The 26,562-nt window shown below is 32.6% G+C and overlaps 2 protein-coding genes across 4 annotated transcripts in view; both read left to right on the top strand.

Moving 5' to 3' along the window:
* The first annotated feature begins 14,197 nt into the window (after positions 1-14,197).
* LOC105221829 (gamma-aminobutyric acid type B receptor subunit 1) overlaps positions 14,198-26,562 on the top strand; it is a 394,872-nt gene continuing 382,507 nt past the window's right edge. For all 3 annotated transcript variants that reach the window (XR_007422804.1, XM_049457025.1, XM_049457029.1), the window contains exon 1: positions 14,198-15,437. The gene's annotated coding sequence lies outside the window, so the exon portion shown is untranslated. The remainder of the gene's footprint in view (positions 15,438-26,562) is intronic.
* LOC125778607 (piggyBac transposable element-derived protein 4-like) lies at positions 23,309-25,136 on the top strand. The gene is made up of 2 exons (XM_049457129.1): positions 23,309-23,439; positions 23,612-25,136. The coding sequence occupies exon 2, from the start codon at positions 23,613-23,615 to the stop codon at positions 25,131-25,133; it is 1,521 nt and encodes a 506-aa protein (XP_049313086.1). The 5' UTR covers positions 23,309-23,439; position 23,612; the 3' UTR covers positions 25,134-25,136.

The following is a 26,562-nucleotide window of genomic DNA, read 5'->3' on the forward strand; positions in this document are numbered from 1 at the left end:
AGGCAGCGGAAAACGGAAATGAAAATGACAGTTACGCACAGTAACAGAAGAAGGCTTTGGCGAATCTTAAATTTATACCATCGCACAATAACAACAATGCAAACGAATTTCTGGTTTCACAACAACAATAAACACACACAGTGGCTTTTTACACTCACACATGTTACGCAATTTCTTTATTTTTCTTTGTGTCTTGGGGACAGTCAGTCAGTGCTGCTAAACTTGACAATGTCCGGCAGGTGTCAGCCGCCAAACAAAGCCGCTGCGCCTAAAAAGCCACCACGCAATTTTTATGATTATTTTTATTATTTGTATTTGGAATTTTATGTGCAGAGAAGGTTTGGCTATCACGAAGAGCTGATGTTACTAAGCACAATAACAACAACAATAACAAATGATCGAAATCTAAAGAGACATAAAAAATATGTATTTCTTAGTCTCCATGTTATATTTGCAGCAAACACATGGCTGTTATAATGAGAAATGCCCAGCACGTTTCTTTTCATGACAAACAAGAAACCCTTTGCCGCACCACCAACACCGCCCCCTAAACACTCACATTGCGACCGCCTCTCTCATTAGACGAATATTCCGCAGATTTAGTATTTCTGCTGCTAACGAGGTGAAATGAGGGTAAGTTGAGTAAAATGGATGGGGATGCGGGCGGGGGGCGGTGTGCTTTATGTCAATGGTTGTCAAGGGTAACAGGATGTTATGCGTGCGCGCACAACAGTAACAACAATAAAAACAACAAGTGAGCGGAAAAATTTGAAAACCGACACAGCGGTGTACAATGGACTGAGCAGCAGCAGCAAAAACAACAAAAACATATGCAACAACAACAAAAATAAAAATAACAACAACAACAAAAATAATACGAAAAACAACAAAAGCAAGAACAACATCGTTGACACAGAAAAGAAAAAAATGTCTTGTAATAACGACAGCACCAACAACAACAACAACAATGCCACCACCGACAAACATCTGCCGGCAGCAAGCGAGCAGCAAGCAGCAAAGCAAGATGAATGTCGATGACGATAATAATAACTGCCAACATCCGTCCATATTCCTCCGCCAACTGTTAAAAAGAAGCTTACAATAGCAACAACAACAACATAAATGACGAACTGTTGCAATATTGAGTAAAGAAGAAAATGAAAAATAGGCGAGCAACACACACAAACACACGCGTGTACGCACACAACTTTCAATGACAGCAATTGACGTTTGGTAAGTGTGAAAAATGTCAAGTGAAAAGCAGACGACGAAGACGCAGAAGTAGCGGAGAAATCGACGGCAGGTCGTCTTTGTGCTTAGGTAGTGCGGCGTGTGACAGATCCCGCTGCAGTGGCAGTCTGTTGGGGCATGGCGAAGTGCTGACTGAGAAGACCCTTTGTAACTGTATATAGTTGCAGCAGTGTCATTATTATTTGTTGTAATTGCGGCGCTATTTTAATGAGCGAAGGATTTTGTGATGCAAAGTATTTCAAAGTAAAAATAAAATCTTTATTTTAGTTAAATAATGAGTTAGAAAGTTATTAATAAATACTTTTTTCAATATTTTATTATTTCTTTGAGTTTTTTTTATTCAAGTACAAAACGTGATCTGAGGTTAAGGTTGAAATTTAATGCGGAATGTTTACTAGCATTCGAAAGGACATTCTTTGGTATTTATTTTTTGAAGATTATCTCTTTTAAATGTTGACCACGGCTACGGATGGTCCATCTATTGAGTCCAATAGCCGATGACTCGTTCGCGCATTTCGACTGGTAACTGGCGGATGACACGCGTGGTATTTTGACCGAAGGACTGAATGGAAGCGGGATTGACGGCATAGACTTTAGACTTAACATGAACCCCCGGAAAATGTCTAACAGTGTTGTACCACACCATCTTAGTGACCAATCGAAAGGTCTAAAACGTGAAATTATCGGCTCACTGAAGTATTCTCTCAAGAAGTCCATTGATTTATGCGATGTGTGAGAAGTAGCTCCGCCTTGGGGAAACCAAATGTTGCTGACATCCCAAGCTTCAATTTCAGGCATCAAATAGTCGTTTATCATGACGCGATAATGGTCGACATTGACGATTACGTTATCATAGGCATCATTTTTAAAGAAATGTGGACTGATAATTCCACTGGCCCACAAACAACATCAAATCGTTGTTTCTTCTGCATTAAATGGCAGCTCTTGAATCTCTTCAGGTTGCTCTTCGTCCGAAATGCTTCCAGTTTGCTTGTTTACGTACCATTACTGAACAAAATTTGGCTCGAAAACGTCGGATCTTCTTGGTACCCATAGAGCGAAGCGATGTCGCGTGGGAAGGTCGAGCGCCTTTAGTTCTTTCAGAAACAGTAGCTGGTACGTTTTCAATTTAAGATCTTGATATAAAATGAGCCAAACCGTTCCATATGTCAGTCCGAATTGCTGTGAACGACGCCGAATCGACTCTCCACGGTCTTCTTGTACGCTCTCAACTACGGCTGCTATCATTGCTTCACTGCGTCCTGAACCGAATATGGTCAAATATTATCCAATAATTAAAGTTGGGTCTCGAGATGAGTGATGGTGTTGCGAATTAGCGTAATATTGGATAGTCTAAAAAGTCTTTTCGTATTTCTAATCCAACTTCAACTTTTTTTTTTATATTTATAATGAACTTTAATGAACCAAATATCTTTGTACCATTTTGGTCAACCACTTTTTGCCATTTTTACGCTAGAGACAATATGCCATCAGTACAAAACTTTTATAGTTTCTTGGCGAAAAATTGCGACAAGTCATTTTCACAGTTTTCTCTTGAAGCCAATTTTAATCCATTAAGGGAGTTCTGCATTGACCGATGGTTCAAGGTCAGCGCTATATGGTGGATGTAGCTCCCAGCCAAGCTCTCCCAGTTTTTATCGCGTCATCAAAGATGTGTGTGGTCTAGCGTTGTTCTGATGGAAGACGATGCCCTTCTGTTGATCAGTTCTGGCCGATTATTTTGGTTGCTTGCTTCAATCTCAGCAGTTGTTGACAGTAAAATGCATAATCAATCGTTCGACTAGGCTGGAGCAGCCCATCGTAGATGATGCCTTTCCAATCCCACCAAAAACTCAACATAACCTTTCGAGGCGTCAATCCTGGCTTTGCGGCCATTTGCTGAACTTCTCCTCCCTTGAACCATGATCTTTTTCGCACATTATTATCGTACTTGATCCACTTTTCGTCTTCTGTTACCATTCGCTTCCGAAATGGTTCGATTTCATTTCGTTTCAGCAAAGAATCGTGGATGTTAATTCGGTCCTTTATACTTATTTTTCACAGACAATTCATGTGGTACCCTAACATTGAGCTTCTTTTTGAAGCCAGCATTTTTTTAATGGTTGAAACCGGTTTGACGATGAATGTTAAGTTCCTTAGCGAAGTCATGGCTGCTTATGTGACGGTCCTGGTCAATCTTTCCCATAATTTCATGAACTTTTTCAACGATTAGTCGATCAGAGCGAGCTGCATCTTTCACATAGAAATTTCCAGACCGGAAGGTAGTGATTGTTGTGCTTCACACACTGATACAGCATCGTCTTCGTAAACTTTACAAATTTCATTGGTGGCTTGGGAGGCATTCTTCACTTTTTTATACAAAAATTTCAAAATATTGCCAATTTCTTCATTATTTTCACTCATTTTTAAACAGCTGTAACTTCCAACTTTCCCGAATTAAATTTTTTTTTGTTAAATATAGCTTAAAATCTCACCGTTTCAACACTATATGGTATGATACAATGGTAGCACTGGAGATATACGACTGCAACGACATCTATTGACAAAATATGAAACGACTTTTTCGAATACCCAATATATCGGTTACTTTTTTTCAAATGTATCTCACTGGCAAATACATTTGAATTTATCGATTAAGCTTCTGCCAAACTAATTATCCTAATATTTAATATTTTCCTTACTTTTCTTAACTTTACATTATTTCTTAAATTGACATGCTCTCACTTCTACTCTAAGTTTACTTTGAACTTTTATAAACTAGCAACAACAATAAAATTCACAAAATGACCAAACTTTAAACAACTTGCGAAAACAATTCGAATAATTTTTGATGAGCAACTCCGAGTAAGATGCATGAAACACCAAGAAAATTCTTAATATTTTGATAAGTTAGTGAGATAGTTGGTAGGCGAACAACAAAAGAGAAGAAGGGAGCATTGAGAATTGGCAGCAAAGCGACTAGGGAGCGACGCTTACTTTCATTTGCGGCTGACCAGAGCAAAAAGTGCCAAAAAACCGTTGAACGAAGCAAAAAGAGCACAATGTATGGCAATACAGATATTAAAACAAAATTGAATAAACGAAATTCTAACGGAAATTCAGCAGAAAAACAAAAAGAAAATATTTGTATCGCGTCACACAGAAAGGAAGTGAAAGGGAATGTATAAATGTGAAACAAAAAAAGGAAAAACAAAAAAAAAAATCCGGCAAAAACAGGTCAGCACTGGGAATATGAATTCTAAGTAGGAGTATACGTGTGTGCGTGTGTCGTCAGCTGTGTGTACGTAGTGCCTAAATGTATGCTGTGCGCCAGGCGTAAATAAAATTCGACATTTCGGACACAATTTCCCTTTTTCCACGCGCTCAAAACTTTGCTAATACTCTTATTTCAGCGTTTTGCCGGTTCGCTTCGTTTCTGCCTCCCCTTTGTATTTCACTTTGGGTGCACACTTACACGCGCAGACTGTGTGCAGTTTGAGGGAGTTTGCTTTGCTTGGTGATGGGCATAGCAGAGGCTGCCAATAAGCTCAAATAAGCTGATGGGATAAATATAGATGAACCCATCAATGGTGTTGCCGACAAAAATTTGTTACAACAACAAGAGAACTAATGAAATTACAACAACAAACTACAACAAAAACAAAAAACAACAACAACAATAACAAATGAACTTTGGAAAAGTAAAAAAAATATAACAAAAATGAACTTGTTAAATTACAACAAAAACTACAACAACAAAAACAAAAAAAAGCAAATAAACTTTTGAAAAATTCCGAAAAATAAACGCAACAACAAAAAATGATTTTATGAAATTACAACAACAAAAATAAAAACTAAATATTGAAAAAATATCACAACAACAGCTACTTCTGAACTTATGACATTACAAAAGCAAACTACAACAACAACATATGCAGTTTTCAACAAACAACATATAATCACAACAACAAGCACAAGGGAACTTATGAAATTATAAAAACAAACAAACAACAACAAAAGACACATAAGAGTACAAAAAAATCAACAACAACGAAAACTGATTTTATGAAATTACAAAAATAACAATAAGAAAAAATTGTCTTCCGCTGCCGGCAAACAAATGACAAGTGTGACGCCAATCTTATGGCATGCCATACGCTGCCTCAATATTATATATGTATTCAGCGTGGTGTAGGCACTCGGTAGTGTTTGTAAAGCAGATGAAGAAAAGAGAATATGAATACAAAAGTATAGGACGGCAGATTTGCTTGCCACTCATTGTGGCAGCGAAATTGACATTTTAAGCCATCAAATAAATCGCTTAAGATGCCAACTGGAAATGACAACAGGGCCGAGGCGGAAACCGTTGGTAACGTAATTTGTGGTGGACAAGTTTGCGTGGATTAATGGATGTAACGGTAAATGGCAAAGTGGACAATGGCCATTTTCAGAATGAATTTTTGGTATTTTTGGTAAAGCAGAGGAAAGAGAATAATAAGTAACAATAATGCAAAAAAAATGAGGGAATTTGCGAACATTTTTTGATGAAGAATTTAGATAAAAACTAATATTTAAAAAAAATTTTTTTTGGAAGAGATGAAGAAAAAATTAATAATTATATGGACCAAAACAACTCCAAAACAACTTTGAAAAAAAAAAATAATAAAAATTAGAAAGAAATGTTTCAATGTTTTTACAATAAAAAAGAAATTATTAAAATGATTTTATTCAAAACAAAAGAAAATTATTTAATAATACTAAAACAAAAGAAAAATAATAAATTAATTAATTAAGGGCAAAAAATTGGTTTTTATGAAAGTTCAGCTTTTAATTTGATGCATTTTGTTGCATTTTCATATTATTTTGCAAAAAATTTCAAAAATAATTAAGAAAATATATTTATTATTATTTAAGTTTTTTGGTTCAAAAAACAATTAATTAAATAATAAAAAATATTTTAAAAATTATTTTATAGAATCTTTAAATAATTTTGTGAATTTTTTATTCATATAAATATATATTTTTTTGATATAAAACAACACACAAAATTTTTCAAAAAATTTAAAAATAATCTTGAAAAAAAAATTAAAATTAAAAAAAAAATTAAAAAAATTTCAATCCCATTAAGTAATACTTTTTTTTAACAATTAAAAAAAAATAATAATTTTAAAATATTAAAAGATACTTAGAATCTTTGATATTAACTTAGAAGTACTTAGAAAAGTAAAAAAACAATAACTAAATAGAAAATATTTTCTTTGACATAAGTCCATATAAACATATAAATATGAATATTTTAAATAAATTAATATAAATAAAAAGAATTAAGCACAATATTTCAAAAAAAATCGAAATTTCGAAAAATTTATTTTAAATTTAATTTTTATTGTTTTATGAAATTTTATTTTCAAAAATATTGAAATTTTGATTGTTTTTGATATTTGAAAATTTATTGAAATTTTTTTATGGAGTTCTATTTCAAACTTTTTAAATTATCGAAATCGAAATTCTGTTTCTACAAAATTAAGTTTGACAAAACTTTATTTTATTTTAAATATTTACATTTAAACATTCTTGAAATTTTTCTTAAATTGGAGTTGTTTTTGATATTTTTTATATTTTTTGATTTTTTTTTTTAAACTTCCAAATGAAGTTTTATCTCAAACTTTCAAAATTCTAGAAATTGAAATTTATCTAAAAATTAAATCTGAAAAAAAACTTGGATTTTTTAAATTTTTGAAGATTTTTGAAATCTCGAATTGTTTTTGATATTTTTTTAAACTTTTTTTAATTTTTTTTTTTGCAATTCTTTTTTTAACTTTCTTATGAAGCTTAATTTCAAACTTTCAAAATCAAAAATTTTTTTGAAACTTTGAGTTTTTTTGATTTAAAAAAAAAACATTTTTTTTGAAAACTATTTTTTTTGAATTTTTTTTTGGAAAATTGTTTTAAAAACTTTCTTATGAAGTTTTATTTCAAACTTTCAAAATCAAAATTTAGTTTATAAAAAATTAAATTTGGCAAAACTTGGATTTTTTTAATTAAAATTCTGGAAATTTTTCGATACTTCGAGTTGTTTTTATTTTTTTTAATTTTTTAAATTATTTTATGAAATTTTTTTGAATTTTTTTTAATGAATTTTTAAATTAAAATTAAGAGTTTGCAACAAATTTTTTCCGAAAAATTTCGAAAAAAAAATAAAAACAAAATCAATTAATTTTAATAACTAAAAAATTAAATATGAAAAACTTCGAAAATTCAAGGCATAAATTTTATAAAATTTGTGTATACATACATACATAGCTAATCAATATCAAAAAGTTTATTATTTTTTTTTAATTCAATACTATTAAAAAGCCGCAAACAGTCAACCTTCTTACCTTAAGCCTTACTCCCTTAAATCGCTAAAATTATAAACGCATTTAAATTCTAAAATCGAAACGGCTAATGCCCGCGCACTAAACCCATTCAAAAGCAACCAACTGTCAATCAAAATGGCGCTCAAAGGGCTTAGAATGCCGCTACGTTAGCCGCCAATGGCGTTTTGGTCAGCATGTCAAGGTCAAAGGCGGAATATACAGGCGGCCGCACACATAAATAGTGCAGGCACCGAGCATATAAATATGACTAAGCGTACATAATTTGACGAAACACGAAATTATTGCAGGCGACGAACTCAAGCCACGCACACCAACACACACACAGGCGCGCGGACTTTTTCGACATGCAAAGGTCGCTTGAAAAGCGCCGTTCAACCATTTAACCCAACAAAACGGCCATAAAAGTGTAAGCCGAAAGGCATGAATAACATAAAAGGCACGCACACACACAAACACCTACAAAAACAAATACCAAAGCTTATATGCTTTTAATAATATGTATGTGTTGGTCGAGGCAAGTCTGTCATGCTTGCAGCGGAAGTCAGCGTGAACGCATAAAAGTCAACGCTCAAAATTAACAGAGCAAAACGTGAAAATCATGCAAGCGAGGCATATTTTTGGGCGTGGTACATGGAAATAGTTGTGCTACACGCACTCGCATGTATTGGTGTCTTTACAAGGCACCGTTAACAAGTTGTAGCGCTAAATGCGTGCATGTTTGTTGTTATTGCTATATTTATTTGTGGCTGCGTGTTTGATCATGTTTATTGTTATTGTTTGTGTCTGCGTTCGGCTGCGTCTTCGCAACACTTCGCGCATCATAAAACGCCAAGTGTGTGGCATAAAGATAGCACACACATGTATTTGGCACATTTCACCATGTAATTTGCATCGTAGGGTATACATTTTGTGGGAAATAATTGTTGAAAATATCTTTGCCTGCATATAAGAGTACAAATGGAACTTTAAACTGTGGGCGATGAGTGTTTGAGTAATAAAATGACGGATGCTTTCCATATGATGTTAGTCAGATATTTTTTTTTCTCAAACTATTTTGGTTAGAAAAAAAGTTTTTGGTTATATAAGTGGTTAGCTATTTTCAGAAGTCAAAATTATCTTATAACAGGCCATTTGCAAAGTCCCCGGCCTAAAATAGTAAAACATATTTTTTTAGTAAAAGTCATTTTTTTTAATCAATATAGTTACCTTCAAGGGTGTTCTTCCCAACGTGCTTTCTTTTGACATTTTTTGTTTTTCATTGCTCCCTTTAAGTGTGATAGACTGATTATATAGCGACCCTCCAACTTTTCGATAACATTTTTGTAGTACGACTTGTCCTTTGCTTCAAAATAAGCGTCAGTTTCGACGATCACCTCTTCATTCGACGAAAATTTTTTGTCAGCGAGCATTCTCTTGAGGTCTAAGAAGAATAAATAGTCACTGGAGAATACATTAAATGAGGAATGAAGCCCAACTTAGGAATTTTCGCCATCCTTTTCACTGATTTGTGGCATGGTGCATTACCTTGGTGAAACAGAATTTCCTTTCGGCCGTTTTTCAGCTATTCCGTCCTTAAAACGGTCCAATAACGCTATATAATGGTCGCTGTGGTCCTTCCTTTTCTAAGTTAGTAAATAAGAAGATTCCGTGCGCATCTCAAAATACATACGCCATAATCTGGCCAGCCGACTGTTACTTTTCTCACCGCTTTTGAGCGGGCTCATCATGTGTCGTCCACTAGGATGACTGTCGATTGAACTTTAGAGTGAAATGATGGAGCCATGTTTTATTCATCGATGCCAAAACTCCTGTTGTTCTTGGTCAAAAAAGAGCCGGCGTGGCACCTAATGTGCACAGAGCTTTCGCATACCCAAAATATTCGTGAATGATATGATCTTTACATTGAGTTGATATATTTAGAGTGCCTGCTATCTCGAACAACTTCACTTATCGGCCTTCCGAAATTATTTTTTTGTCTTTATTGATGTTTTCGTCGGTAACAACCCTTTTGGGCGTCCACTGCGTTAAATACCTTCAGTGCAAATTTGTTCACGTCTAAACATAGCACAGCAATCCTGGATGGTTCGTTTTCCTGGGGCAGTAGAAATTAAATTTGATGCTATCTATGTGTCAGGCCGAGGACTTTTTAATTATTAAGTACAAAGAGTGGACTTAGACTTCACTTTTAACATGTTATTTGAACTATTATCGTAGTTGACTTTGTTCAGTATGCGCAATTTTTGACAGATCACTACAGAAAACAATATATGGACTTCAATGAGCTGTCGGACGAAATACTCCTAAGAAATATTATTTATACAAGATGAAACCCAAAACCTTTAGGGCATTGCAATTGCAGCTTGTTAGAAATGGCACCCTTTACTCAATTTCATCCGCTTGGAGGCGTGTCAGTTTTCCGATGTCCTCTTGCGTTCTAGCGCTGGACCTATGAATCTCCAGTGAGCTCGGCAAATGCTGACCAACAACCATAACTTGTGTGACTGCGATATATTTCTGGCCCAAATTAAACGCGAATCTGAACTACTTTCTCTTAGCAAACTCAATTTCACCACAATTGTAGGTGTTCCGATTGGACACTGTCTAATAAGTACATACGCGGTGCGCTAAATACTTTATCTGACGATCTTTGTCAAAGCTGTAAGGAGAAAGGCCAAAGAAATCACGCAAAGATGCTGACGCTGTAGAAAAGCAGCATGCACGATTCATATAGTCCGCTAATGATACACTTCTTTCGGGATCACGCCAAGTTGGTATTGTATTACCCAGCTTTACTAAACTTGCGAAAGAGTACGCCTAGGTACTAAACCCTTAACCCTGACTACTTTAACTTGTATTTGGGCCTGCGGAACCGCCGGTAAGCATTACTTGGCAGGACCAAGCTGAGCAAGAATGCTTCTTCATAAACTCCCTTCGGTATTATTCAGTTGTTCTTATGCTTCTCCGCTGCCGGTCTTTTATCCTGAGTTCTTCGATCGCCATTGCAGCCCACTCTGTTATTTGCTTCCATACCAGCTTCGATTGCGGCATGGGATTTATAATGTTGTCGGGCGTCATCCTTTGGTTTGTTATTCGTACCATAGTAGTTCTCTTCACTACATATTTGGAGCAGAAGAAAAAGATAGGGTCGTCGTTTTCAACAGCACTTCTGCAGAATAAACATTTTGTGTCGTCATTGTGGCCGAATCTGTGGTGATACTCCCTGAAATAACGATGACCCGTCAAGAATTGCGTCAGATGAAAGTCTGCCTACCCAAATTGTCTCTCAAAGTTCTGAGCCCATTAAATTATGTGGCATAAGATCAGATATGATAGTGGCGGCGTCATGTGAGACCGCTCTAAACGCACTAGCCACTATAATGGTGCATAACCTGGACACTACCTTTGCCTATATATTAATGGTTTACCAAATTTCTCGAAGACTTACACCATTTACTAAGGTATATGTACTAAGTATTTATGTATGGTAATGCTTGTTCAGTGGTAAGAATTCTTGTTTAAATGTAAAGACTTTCACTGAAGCTTGTTTAGAGAACACTCACTTTTGCCTGGTCAAATTTGCTCGTTCATCCACATATATAAACAAATTTGAAGAAGATGGGCACAAGAGACTAGTCTTTGAACAAGAACTTTTCTTTCATTTATCTATGGCAGACATAGTACTTGGATGTTTTTGTTTTGAAAAGTGATATTATATTCTAAGAATTTCATTTTGAGTTTTTTAACAATTTTTTTTTTGTAATTTTCGGTAAGTTTTCTACTTGTATTTAGCACTTTCTTCAAGAACTTTTCCGAAAGCGGCTCACATTTCAGTATCGCTTCAAAACTGTTGTTTAAATCTATTTGTATGCGTGTTAATGTTTGTTGGTGTTGTATTGCCTACAGTTTGTTCAACAACTTCCGGTATATAACAAGCAACAATAAACAATAACAATCAAAAATAAACAACAACATAACGGCAAATAAAACAAAGGATATTGAGACCAAATTTGTGCAACGAAACCGGAGCTCCTGCGCCGAAAACAACAATAATGGTTATTATCACAACAACAACAATAACAGCAACAGTAACAACAATAATATAACAAAAACAACACAAATTGGTATAGCAAACAAAACAACGATAGTCGTATTATAACAACAACAACAACAACAAACAACAACACAAATTGATATAACGACAACAAACACACATTTTGATATACAACAACAATAGTAACAATTGGTATTACAACAACAACAACAACAACAATTGGTATAACAACAACACTACTTGCTATAACGCCAACAAACTCACTTTTTGTTATAACAACAACAATAGTAACAATTGGTATTACACCAACAACAATAAGTAAACAATAACCATATCAAAGGCGATCTGCCTCACACCAAGCACTGCACAAAAACAACAGTTTAATGGACATTAAGCGTGGTGTTTACAGCAAAACGTCAATGTGTTGGTCTGCACTTTTGGTATACAGTTACTTGCATACATACAAATGTATGTGCTATATACAATAATATACAAAGCTAGATGCTTGCAACGGAAATGTATAGCAACAAACTCATTGACTAACCGACAGACTGACGAAGATTAATATGACCAGTAAGCGCTATATATACATATATACTATGTGAGTATGTATGTATGTGAACACCATCTCGACAAAACATAGATAAAGTGTGGCGTGGTGCGGCAAGTGTTGAGTGCACACGTAGAGCGGAAGTCATCATTATTTTACGCCATTAGCTTTGAGTGCTAAAGGACGAAGCGTCTGTTTCAGAATGGATAAACAAATAGGTGCACATAAATGTATAAACATTCTGGTATATAAGCAAAGTGAATTGAAATAATATACTTTGTTGTCTACAAAGGTTGAAGCTAGAGTTTTAAGCTAATATCGAGTAGTTGCTGGACTTTTTGAGAATTTTGTTGATGCCCAAATCAGCGAGAACATTTTCTGCTTCGAATTTCTTGTCGGAATAATATAATAAACAAGTAACAAAGTAGTTACACGCAAACGATGGAAAAAACTCAAATAGTATTTCTTATTGACGGTTTGGCCGGTCGGAATCTCAATAATCGAAGAAAACTGTCAATATAACCTTGATTTTTGATCTGCTTTGACTTTAGTTTTTGGGCTTTGGCTGACTTTTGCCACGATATTTGGCTGATTGGTCATCTGTTTCCGGGTAATAAGCATAGATCCAAGACTCACCGCCAGTAATAGTACGTTTCTTGATATCCAAGTACTCGAAAGTATTGTTCCACAAACGTTGACCCGATGCTGTTTTTCAAAAAAAAGTGGAGCGACTTTTGGAACCAATCGTGCTTTCACTTCTCTTTCAAAATGGAGTTCACTGATCTTTCCAATACTCAAACAATGTCAGTAAGATTTCTGACTGTTTATCGTCGATTCTCTAGCACCAATTCCTTTATTTTATTGACGTGTTGATCATTAGTTGATGTTGATAGCCGTCCTGGATGTGAGTTTTGACTTCCTTTGAATAATCGAAAGCACTTGCTCGCGACAAACGATTATCACCGAAGGTCTTTTCCAAAATTCTGAACGTTTCGGCATCAAAAATTTGATTCCTCGCCCTTAAACTTGTATGGAACTTCTTTGCTGAATAATTTTACTCATCGTAAAAATCGGCGACTATTTTATCCTGTACAAAATTAAATTTTTTTGCTTAGCCTTATAAAATATGGAAATTTAACTAAAGCCGTTGAATACTTAGTAAAACAAAATTCCGCATAAAACGCAATTTTAGTATTCGAAGCACTTTATTAATACATTTTTTGCAATAAATAACTGTAAAAATATTTTTCCGAAGAAATCTGCAAAAGTGTTTAAGGCACACACACAAACATGTTGCCTTCAGCGCATTAATATTAATAAATTTATTTTTCTAATTTCCGTTTCCCGAAGCAGCTATTTACATACATGCATGTATTTAAATAAAGTGCAGCTATTTTCAGTTGAAAAATTACAGTTATTTTTAACATTTTATTTACCTGGTTCGCATATTTCCATTTATATTTATTATTAATGCTTATATTTATTGCTCTTAACCGTTAATAATTTATTTTTAGCATTGCAGCCAACAATTGAGCGATGAGCAGACGCCAACGCGTTCGTAAACACAAAATAAAAATTTCGCAACAAAACGGTATTTCAAATGCAAAGCTGAGTGAGTGGAACTAGACTAGCGGGTGAGCTGCAGAAAAAATGAGAAGTGTGTAAAAATAATTGCAATGAAAATAAATATTAAAGTGAAGTTATAAATAAAAGATAAGCAATTTTAAGAAAAGTTAAGGAAAAAGCATGTTAAACATAAGTGATGTGGCAGAAAATTACAGTTATGTACATAAGTGATGATTATATGGCAAGCAATAAAACGAAAGTGAAAGAGAAATAAGTGATTTAGAGCAGATTTGTGTGAAAACAAATTATTTGCTGGAAATTAGCAATTTTTAAAATTGCTTACTTGTGAATGATTAAAGAAAAAAATTAAGAAAAATAAAAAAAAATTAAAGAAAATTAATAAAATTAATTAAAAATTAAAAAAAGTTGAAAATACTTAAAAATATGCAAATAAAAAAAATTTAACTATACTAAAAATTTTCAAATGTTGAAAAAAACTTAAACAAAATAATAAAAAATATTTAAAAATTTATTTAAAAAATTATAAAATTAATTATAAAATTAATTGGGTCAAAAATTACGTGGTTTTTACTGTTAAAATGTTGCCATAAATTACATTTCAATGTATAATTCCAAATCAAGTGTCAGCTTAAAGTTCCTCAAAATCACTCATACGCCCTGGTGCACCAACACTTGCTTGCATAGATATATGCTGTTCCGTAAACACGCTGTGAGCAGACAGTAAAGAGCAACAGCAGCGTAGCATGTGAGCATGCTGGGCAGCTAAACAACCCTATAAGCAAACGCTTCCTTCCAGCAACACACACCCGCAGCAGGCAGGCCAGGGTGTACTGTGGTATATACTGTTTAAGTACCATATGTAAACAGAGTATATTTGATTGTTGGAGCTAAAGTAAAAATATTGTTGTTGTTGTATTTTTTGTTGCGCAGCAGTGCTGAAAATATGAACGGGCACTTTTGAGTTAAAAAAATTTTTCAAAATAAAAATATTTGAAAAAAAAATTTAAAAAAATTAAATAAAATATTATTATTAAAAAATGGAAATATTATTATTAAAATAAAAATATTATTAAAAAAAAAAATTTAAATCAAATAAAAAGTTATCAAGTGTGAAATGAAGTTGTGAAAAAGTGTAGCAAAAGTGAAGAAAATAATATTTAAGATAACTAAAAAAACCCAAAAGTCACAAAAATTGCGCCACAAGCATTTATGCTGTAGCTTTTAAAGTAGTCTACAAGTCGGCGCTAAGCCCTAACGGTAAATCCATCAGCGCAATTTGAGGACCAGTAGAGGAAGCAGCAAACTTCCGCCGTCAGCAGCTTGGCGTGACGCAGAAAGAAAACAAAAAATCCCCAAAAATAATAACAAAAACAAAAAAAAAAAAACAACAAAAGAAACCAAAAACAAAATAAATAAATAAAATAAACATAACAATCTTTCAACATCACTGGCTGCTGCTCCATTCAACACATAGAAAAAAAAAAAATATAATATAATACTAAATAACAACAACATTACCCGCAAGCATCAAACGGCGTAACAAAAAAGCCAAAGCAGCAACGAAAAAGTTTTTCAACTGTTAAAAAGTTTCAGCATACGTTCCAACGTTTTACGAAAAGTGAGTACATTTTTATAACAACACACACCTACACATGCAAGTACATAAAGGATTACAGATACATATGTATATATATATGTGTATGTAAGCAGTACGGGTGCGATAGGCACATCAATAGCTCAATCTAGCTTAGCTGAAGTTTTTCTACTTCTAAAGTATTATCTAACGTTCTTTGACACACACACACACCCGTACACACATGCGTACTTGTAAGCCTACACACAAGCACACACATGCAGTCATGTATTTGTGCTAAGTTGGCTTTTTCCTGTGGCATTTTTCTTTCTTTCTTGTTGCGGCATCCTTCAAGTTATCCCATCGATCCATCCATCAGCGTGTGTAAACCCATTAAAATTCAATTAGACGCAATAGAGGAAAATGAGGAAATTTAACAAAACAGCGGCGGGTTTAAAAATTCGAAGAATTTAACAAAAGTTGCTGGAAATTACACGCATTTACCGCCATTAGGGAAAATTGCAAAGCATATTAAGCGCAAAATAAGTTTGTTGCGTAATTTTGCAAGCAATTTTGGTAATTTTTATGGCTATTTATAAAGAAGTATAATTAAAATTTTTTGAAGTATGTGTAACGAAATAAGAAGCAATGAGTTTTTTGTTATAATGAAAAAAAATATTTTGAGAAAAAAATCGAAACAGGTGGCAACACCCAAGAAAATAATTTCTCGTTTTTTTAACATTTTCTGGGGCATTTTTGTTTAAAAAACATCTAAAATAATAAAATTATTTCGGATTAAAATTTTGTACCATTAGGCAACCCTATTAAAAATTTTAATATTTATTTATTTATTTCGAATTCAAATTTTTTAAGCAACTGGCAACCCTACTCACAAAAATATAATCTTATAAGTTATAATTTAGCAGTTTTCTTAAGATTGGTAATTTAATTTGCTTTGCTAGCTTCAGTGTATTCTATAGAAAATATTTTACTCGAAACATGTGGCAACGCCGGCAACACCAAACAAAATAATTTATCGTTTCCTTACCACTGAAGGAGTTTTTTTAATAAGCACTTTACATAAAAAATTTATTTTAGTATTTCATTAATTTTGAATTAAAATGTTGCAGCATTTGGCAACCCTAATAAAAAAAAATTATCATCTTATAATGTATAACTTAGAATTTATTTTAAGTTCTCAATTATAGTTCAATTTGCATTCTTTAAAAAATATTGTTATCGAAAAAGGTGGCAACACTCTTCACATTAATTTCATTCTAATCTAAGTGTTTCTTCAATATCTGCTTATACACAGTTATATAAAATAATTTCTTTTTTAATTTAATCAAATTAAAATTTTGAAGCAATTGGCAACCCTGCTCAAAAAAATCTCATTGACTTTTATACTATCACAGTTTAATAATAAAGTTATAATTTTACTTTGAATCAGCAATTTTTTTGCAATACAATTTTCAAAGAGGTGGCAACTCTGCGCAAATGGTATTTTCAAATGTGCGCTTTTGTAAGTCCCCTTAATTTGTTATCTTTTTAGAAATAATTCATTTATCTACTCAATTAAATTATGTATCTTCTCAATTTTATCGGCTTAATATTTCTTAAAGGTGGCAAGGCTTAAAGATTAATAATATGCCTTTTTAATTATTTTTAATATATTGACACTTTACATCTTGATGACCCATAATAAAATAAATATAGTATTTTATAAATTTTTTAATAAACTAAAAATTATAAGCAGTTGGCAACGCATAAAAGTAAATACATTCGTAAATCGCTTTTGATTCTTAACTGTATAGAAATAATTCGCATATCTTGTCAATTATCTTATTTCTTAATTCTGTCGACTAAAAATTTTTCATAGGTGGCAACGCTTGAAAAGTAATAATATATTTAATACTTTAATTTTCAATGAGACCCTTTACATATTGATGAGTCATAATAAAATAAGTATAATAGTTTATAAATTTTAATAAAAAAATTCTAATTAATTGGCAACCCTTCAAAAAAAATATTTTCGAATGTGTACTTTTGTAAATCACTTTTGTTTCGCATCTACATAGAAATAAACTTTTTTAATCAATTTTATAAAATTAAAACTATTACATGTGGCAACCCTAAGAATAAATATTTTCAACTATACGCTTTCTTAAATCTCTTCATTTCTCCACCCGGCTGCCTTGCGGTTTTATTAACAAATCTTTCTTACTTTTTGCTGCAACATTGTCTGTAACGGCATCATCGCCTCGGTGTAGAGTACAAAATCTCAACTTCTTTAACTTCCGTTATGCGAAGCAGCTCGTAAAATAAGGGTGTTTTAAGTGCCTTATTTTTAATTATGCAACATAAAAACTTCGCGCGCTAAAAGTTAGCGAAACGTGAGACAAAAGCGACGCACAATAATAAACGAAACTGTTGGAAAGCAACGCAAATGTGGCGAAATAAAAATATTTTTGTTGCCTGATTAGAATTTTAATTATGATTTCATGATTTCTGCTTCACCAAAGAACATTTCCAAATAATTAAAGTTAGGTAAAAGCTAATGAAATGCTGCTACTTACCATTCATTGCAAAAAAATACGAAAAAAGTTGGTTTTTAATTATACTTACTTACACAACAATACACTTCAAACCAACCTTCCACCCTCTACTCACGGCAAAAAAATATTTGGCGCCACAAAATTTAAGAACAAAAGCCGCGCGCCCAAAATGTCTTTGAATGAAGCGCAAATGATGAACCAAAATCGCCGAAAAGCCCCCAACGAAAATGGATTGAAAGTAGAACACTTTAAATTTGGCTGCAAATAGGTATGTGCGCTTGTATGTATGTGTGTAGCTCTCAAATAGCACTGCAAGGCAGCACACGTTGCTGCAGCAGCTGTCAGACAGCCTAAAAGTATGCCAAACTCAAGAGCGCTCCTCAAACGCAAGCCTTTTATTCGGTGTTGCAAGCAGATAAATATGCCAAATTTATCTTAGTTGAATGAATTCGTGTTTTTTGGGGCAAAAGATATATAAACTTGCGGTATATTAGTATGAAAGTTACGGAATGAAATGGAAAATATTAAATGTACCGTTAAAATTTTTTATGCATTCGTATTATTTATAACTTTTTGTGCTCAAAGGTTTGGAAGTGTTGTTAGAAAGTAATAATCGCTGGAGTTTTTAGAATACTTGAGTTTATATTTAAAATTATAATTTTGTAATAAAATTTAGAACAAAGATTTTAGCATGCAATTTTATGCAAAAAAGTTGGGAAAATATTTTAGTACACAATTTTTAGCACACAATCTTAAGTAACAAAATTTTATTGTACAATTTTAAGTACAAAAGTTTCTAGTGCTAAATTTTTTAGTACCAAAGCTTTTGTTTTTGTATTAAAATTTAGAATAAAAGTTTTAGTACATAATTTTTAGTAAAAAGGTATGGCAAATATTTTTGGCACCCAATATTCAGTAACAAAATTTTACTGCATAATTTTAAGTACAAAAGTTTTTAGTACTAAATAGTTTTAGAACAAAATTTTTAAGTACAGATATTGTTGCTTTTGTAATAAAATTTAGAACAAAATTTTTAATAAACAGTTTTTAGTACAAGGGTTTGGAAAACATTTTTGTACACAATTTTTAGTACAAAGGTATAGAAAAAAATTTTAGCACACAATTTTTAGTAACAAAAATTTTCTACACAATTTTTAAGTAGAAAAGTTTTTAGTACACACATTTTAAAATCTAGGACAAATCTTTTAGTACTGGATTTTTAGGACAAAAGTTTGAAAGAAATTTTAGTACTCAATTTTTAGTACAAAGGTATAAAAAAATTTTCTTAGCAAACACAAATTTTAGTAACAAAAAATCACTAATAAATTATTAGTTGTAGTACTAAATTAAAAAAAAAATTTTAAATACACAAGTTTTCGTTTTTGGTTTAGAAACAATGATTTTTGTACAAAATATTATAAGAAGAAATGATTTTTGAAAACTTTAGTAATAATAATTTTTTAATACAAAATCGTGAATACAAAATTTTAGATATGAATATTTTTTATGCCAGTAAATGGTTTTTGTAATGTTTGTATAAAAAATGTTTTGGAAAAATTTAGTACAAATATTTTAGTACACGACTTTTAGTACAAATTTATGTCATTAATATTTTTTTCTTTGAGAAACAAAATTTAATTTTAAAATTCACAAATATTCCAAGGAAAATATATTTAGTAGCAAGTTTAGGTAATTCACCTTGGGGACGAAGCCTTATATTTTTGCTGCAAAGTATTAGTATGTACTAAATTTTTATTTTCCAACATTTTTTTTTTTGAACTTGTATGTATTCTTCTTACCTAACTAGCTAAAGTGGGTGTCTAAGGACACAGCCCAACATTTAAGAGGCCAATTGTGAAATCATCCGTACCAAAAATCCCTTACTCTATTGTCTCTTCCATGAGCTCCGTACTTCTGCTGAAGTTCAATCTCTGAATTTTGTACTAAAATCTTGTTCACTGCTTCATTTTGTGCAAATAACTTTTTTGTTATGAAGCGTTTTATCTATGCAACATCCAGAACATTGTCAAGATCCCCTTGTCCTTTTCCTATACAATGCTTTGCATTTGCATTCGCATCGACGAGGTTTTTAACGTCTACTCTTCTTCTAATTGACAACTTCTACCATAATCATTATATGGCGTTCAGTCTGCTATTCAGTCTGTTAATTAGACATTGACGTGTTGGCATTTCAACTAAAGTTCTTATGTCATTCCTTTTGCACTTTAATAGTCGCATAAGTTCCGTATTCCATCCATCCAGAGTTGAACAAGTTAGAGCTTGACTAAGACTCAGCTATTATTTTTTTTTCAACATTATTCTTGATTAAATATCTAAAAGCAGCCAGAGGCATATACATTCTCACTTTTTCGGTGTCTAGTTGCAGGTTGCTGGTCTGAGTAAGGCTATTTCATTCGATAGTGAGGCCGCAGAGAGAGTGAAACGATGACTACTCCTCTTGGACTTATGAAGTGAACGCTATCCGGTATCGCAAAAGACGAAACTGGTCTGTGCGTGGCTTATTAGCCTACCAGATTAAACTAACTTATCAGTAATATCACTTTCGCATAGAACTCATTGCAGCTTTTTCGTTAAATAAAATATAAGATCACCTAAGAGTTTAAGACTTCATTTCCCTATCTTTGACGGAACGATAAAAAACTTAAGTGATTTTAACGCGCTCGGCAAATAAAGAAGGATTTCTTGTATATCTAAATATATTCTTTGTTGTGAGTACACTTCTTATCAGTACAAGAAGATTTCCATTAATTGCTGTGAGCTCCACTTGGCACATACTATAGTAGTTTGGTAGATGAAAGGCGCTTCTAATATAAAATTTTTCTTAATTTTTCTCCCATTCCATTATAAAGCTTGGACGTATAGCTTCTTAACCCTGTATACTTGTCCACCTGGCCATTTTTTCACTCTGCTCTAGAAGGTAATACCTTCCTTGGGTACCGAATTAAAGTTCATTTCTATAGGACTTCGAAAATCCTTGAGTTCTGTACTAAATTATTTTTCCCTGCTTCGTTTTGTGCAAACAACTTTTTTGTTATGAAAACCTTACAATTAGAAATTGCATTTCACTTCACATTAAGTTATTAATAGCATATTTTTAGGCGCTCTTCAATATAATCCACACTTCAAATGTGCTTTTGACCAAACGCTACAAAAAAGTGAAGCACGTATTGACTATATATTGAATACCACTTCAAAATTTAATATGCAAAAAAATTAAGCTCTTTTCCGTAGTGTATTTTTAGGCGCGCAGCATAAACATAATAAGCAAAGTTTGTGAAATAAATTTTAATTAATTTACGAAAGTAACAAAATATACCAATGTGTTTGGAGGGGCGGGGGGGTATGTGTGCGGCACATTGAGTGTATTACGCATACAAACCAACACTTCAAACACATTTATATACATACAAGTATATATATGATAATCGGATTAAATTTGGCTACGCAGCAGAGACCCACACACACAGTCACAACAATTAAATATAACTTAGCAGCACATTTTAATAATTTCATAATTAAAATGCAAAAGCGTGTAGGTATGCTATTTTTTCTCTGTATGTGTGTGTGCGTGCGCTTGTTTTTTGTTTTTGCATTTTTCAAGCGTACAAAACTCACGTATAAATATTTAATTACCTTGAAGCGGCGAAACTAAGTAGCTGCAAGGTTTCAAGCAAGTCACGCACAAACATACACACACACACATATGAGATTTTCACTTTGTTTGTGTATACTATATATGTATAAATATGTCTTTGTGTAAAATTCGCTTCATATGTATGCGTGCCTGCCTGTGTTTGCATATTAAATATGGAAATCACGCAATACGGCTTTTATGTTCGGTGTTCCGCGAAAATCTGCGCATAGTTTTAGGCGCGTAAACGCATTAAAACTCACACACACACACATCCATAAAATTTTGTTGTTAACAAATGTGCCAAACAAAATGAACGATGGGTGCCGCGCGCGTATTAAGTCGTCAAGTTGTAACGCTGTCGCTTTTATATTCACATTTCTAAATGCGACAATGTCACATTAGCGCGCCTAAAAGCATGCTGTGCACAAAACGGAATATAACAAAAAATTACAAAAAAATAAATAAACTATGAAACCAGGCAACGCAGGAAATAAAAATATGAAAATGAAAGCGAGCAGTGAGTAAAAGGCATGCCAACACCAAAAAAAACTAAGCAAAATAAAGCGCTAACAAAGCGTTGCTAATTCAAGGCTTCTTTTTCCTGCTTGCGACTTTTTTACACGGAAATGTCATTTGCTTTGTTTTCTTTGTTCTTGTTGTTTGGAATTACATATTTTTGGTTATTATTCTCGTGCATTTGGCGCATTTTTAGAAATTTTCGGCACGCACAACGTGCTACGCGTGGTCGCTAATAATGATGAAGGAGCTGGGAGAGTATATGTATATGTGTACACTAGGGTGTGCTTTATTTCGCAAGTTGATATTTTTACTTTTTACTTTTTGCTTTAAAATAATTTATTCAACGTAAAAAAGCGCTTTGTTTTCGATTTAAGCGGTGCCTGAATTTTCCTTTTCTGCCTTGTATGTAGCATGAGGTTTTTTTTTTGATATTTTTCACTACTTAAAGTAAATCTATGTTTTTAGAAAGGCAATATTTTAATACAAAATTTTCCGCTCTACAAAAAAGGTCATAATAATTTTTTCGATAAAATTATTCCTTTAAAAGTTATATGCAGTTAAAGTAAGGCCTCAATTGCACTAAGCACTCTTAGATCTCATGCAAATTATACGTTGCTCATACGACATGGTGTACAAGCATGCTTGATAGACTTACTGTATACCTACATTTAATAACTTTTAAAGGAGTGGGTTTATAGAAAAATGTATAAAAAAATTAAAAAAAAATGTTAAAAAAAAATTAAAAAAAATTTATAAAATATTTATAAAAAAATGTACTAAAAAAATTTATAAAAAATTTATTAAAAAAAATGTATTAAAAAAATTAAAAATATTTAAAAAAAAAATTATTAAAAAAATATATAAAAAAATTAAAATTTTATAAAAATTCATACAATTTTTTAGAGCGATAAATTTTATACTAAAATACGATTTTTCCTCAGTTGTAGGTTTACTTATTTCATGCAAAATATCAAAAAAACGCATGCTACATGGGGAAAATAGCATGATATACCAGGCAAGGTTTAACCCTTTCACTACCATGGGGATCATGCATCCCAAGAGAAATTTAAAAAATCGTCAAAAATACAATTCAAGCTCAATTTAGATAGGAAAAGGTCCCATTGGTAGTTTACAGTATTTTTCGTTCAATATCAGCTGATTTGGTTTCGTTCAATAACTGTACTGCCTTTTATTGCAATTAACCGACAGCAACCTTCAGTGAATGTGCACGTGTTTGCCTATTTGTAAATGTATAAAAGTGTTTCTGTTTACTAAATTAATTTGAGTGAATAAAATAAGTGTTTTTCAATATAATAAGGTGAGTTCGCAACAAAATGTTGTAAATAAATTCGTTTATTTGGGGTTTTGTCCAGTTGGGATATATGATCCCATTGGAATTGTATAATTCAAATAAGCGGGACACATAATCCCATTGGTATACATTTCCGAAATGGAAATATTCATAGAATTTATATCTTTCAATTTTACAGAATGAATAATAGAAAAAAATCTGCCAGAAATATGAGGGAAGACGACATTTTGGCGATTATCAATTCCAGCGACTCTGACGTAAGTGATTTTAGTGCTTCTGACTCAGAGTATATTCCGGATTCCGAGAACGAAGTAGACGAGTCTCCGAGCGAGGATGATGAAGTAACGGATATTGATAATGCAATAGTGTTATCCAGTGAAAGTTCCAATCTTCCAGTAGTATGGGGAGAACCATCAGTTTTATTTCGTCCTCGCTTTTCTATCACTGAAGACGTTGAGCCCATTCTGTTGGCTCAAATTTCAAGGAATGCAACTGAGTTCGAAGTCTTCAAATGCATTTTTCCAGAATCATTATTTATTTTTATCGCGCAGTGCACAAATGAACGATTGAGCATTCTAAAAAAACAAAAAAGTTATAATATTGCACCAACTGATGCATCAGAAATTAAAATTTTGTTGGGCATTACGCTTATAATGGGTTATAATCAACTTCCAGAGATTTCTGATTACTGGTCCCAAAATGAATCCATGGGAAATGAGTACATAAAAAAGGCGATGTCGCGAACTCGTTTTCAGACCTTAATGTCAAAATTATATTTTAACTTCCCTGAGAAACCTGAAGCAGCATCTAAGCTTTATTATATAGAAGAAGTTACCAATTGTTTGAAATATACGTTTGTCAAAACTCGTACCGATAGTTTGCGTCAAAGCATCGATGAGTCCATGGCAAAATTTAAAGGTCGATCTTCTCTAAAGCAATATCTTCCGATGAAGCCGACTAAACGTGGCATAAAAATTTGGCAAAGGTGTGATTCTAAAACTGGTTATACATATGATTTTAATATTTATGCGGGTAAAGAGGAATGCTCAACATTATCAGGAACTTTAGGGGAGAGAGTCGTTTTTAAATTGTGCAAAACTATTCGAAATCCAGATACTGTGTTGGTTTTTGACCGTTTTTTCACCTCATATAATCTGATGAAAACTTTGCCATTTGCTTGCGTAGGAACATGTATTCAAAATAGAAAGAACTTGCCAACCATTAGTGACCGTTTGAAGAAAGGTGAATGTAAATTTTGCATTAGCGAAACCGGTATAATGGTAGCAAAATGGCAGGACTCACGTGAAGTTATTGTTATGAGTAACTGTCATAGTCCTACAATGTCCGTAGTCTTCAGAAAGCAAAAAGATGGTTCAAGGGTTGTTACTAACTGTCCTAAAGCATTGGCTTTCTATAATGAGAACATGGGAGGAGTTGACATATCTGATCAAAAGGTTAAAACTTATGAACAGAACAGAAAATCAAGCAAATGGTGGCGTAAAGTATTTTTCAAGCTTCTCATGACATCTATTGTAAATGCCCATATTGTTTATCAGGAAAATATCCACAAAAAGTTTCAACTGAAAAATTTTATTGTTCCACTCGCAGAACAGCTCATTGCGCAAGGAAGAGTTGGGACAAAAGTCAAAAGGACATCTACAACAAAAGGACCCAGGTTAAAAGGGCAAAAAAAATGTTAAACGTGGGAGATCATATGCCAGTAAAAGGTGATCGCCGCAGACGCTGTGTTTTATGCACCTCAATAAAAAAAGAAAAACGCACGTATTACATTTGTTCAATGTGCAAAGAGCCCTTATGCTTTGAATGTTTTGGCATGTTCCATAAATAAATAAAACTTAAATTGAGTTACAAATAAAAACTAAATTTTATTATTCTCAAAAAATTATACCAATGGGATATATAGTCCCAATTAATACCGTGTAAATATACCAGTGGGACATATTATCCCAGGACATATCTTCCTTCTGAAGGATACGAAAAAAAAAATTGTTTTATTTTTCTCTTTTAGAAGATTATATCCATCCGAAAAAACGACCTAAATTTTTTTAACATCGCTGCGTATAGTACGGTAGTGAAAGGGTTAAATTGAAAATAAATATACGTTGCATAATTAAAAAAAGGTCAAGAAATGAAATTTCAGAGAAGTTTGAAAAAAAAATCAAGTTGGAAAATCACGCACACCCTCATATATATGCACACATACATACACACCAACAATGAACATATACATACATATGTACATGTATATACAATACAATATAAAACAAAAATAAATAAATAAGAAAAAATATTCCTGCTTCGTTAGTCAAATTTGTTGTGAGTGCGCTTAGCTAACTTTTTTCTTAATATAATAGATGCCAAGTCCAGGTGCGTACATTATGTAATATTTCGACCTATGCTAGGTAGTCAACACCCCCAATATTTTCACCGTTTACATTACGTTACGGTCAACTGAGATTGCTTTCCAGCCAAATGGTTGGGAAAATATGAGTGCTACATTAATGATTAACGCTTATTTAAATAGATGAAGACAAATGGCTTGCCTACATTTAGGCGCTGTGACATAATAATATGGAAATTGGGATTTGCTGGGAATAATGTGAGAAATTTGCAGTCATTATTATAACCTGGAAGACAGATATTTAGAAGGTGAAAATTTTTATTTTTAGTGTTTTTCAAGCGTGGAAAGTAGATTCCCTTAACGGTACATGCTTACCATATACATGTGTGTGTATGTATGGATGTTAAAAATACAATCGATGATTGATTATTTTGATTATTGATAATAAGTAACAATTCAACAATTTTCAATAAAATGTATTTACATGAATATTAATAATATTTATGCATAGAGTTGCCACATGATTCTTCGTAAAGAATAATGTAACATAAAATAAAATCGATGCTTTTAATAATAATAAAAAATAATAATACAAAAATTTTCAAGAAAAAATATAGTATTTACATAAAAATATTTAAACATACGTAGGGTTGCCACATATTTTTTCGTGAAAAATAATAAACATAAAATAATTTTATATTAATAATAAGTTCCAATTAAACAATTTTTAAGAAAAAATTATTTACATAAAAATATTTATAGGGTTG

This window comes from Bactrocera dorsalis, chromosome 1 (genome assembly GCF_023373825.1).
Source record: "Bactrocera dorsalis isolate Fly_Bdor chromosome 1, ASM2337382v1, whole genome shotgun sequence".
In the NCBI taxonomy this organism is placed as follows: domain Eukaryota; kingdom Metazoa; phylum Arthropoda; class Insecta; order Diptera; family Tephritidae; genus Bactrocera; species Bactrocera dorsalis.

What these genes read in the sequence shown, in the direction of transcription:
- LOC125778607 (XM_049457129.1), top strand. Translation starts at nt 23,613, where the DNA reads ATGAATAATAGAAAAAAATCTGCCAGAAATATGAGGGAAGACGACATT.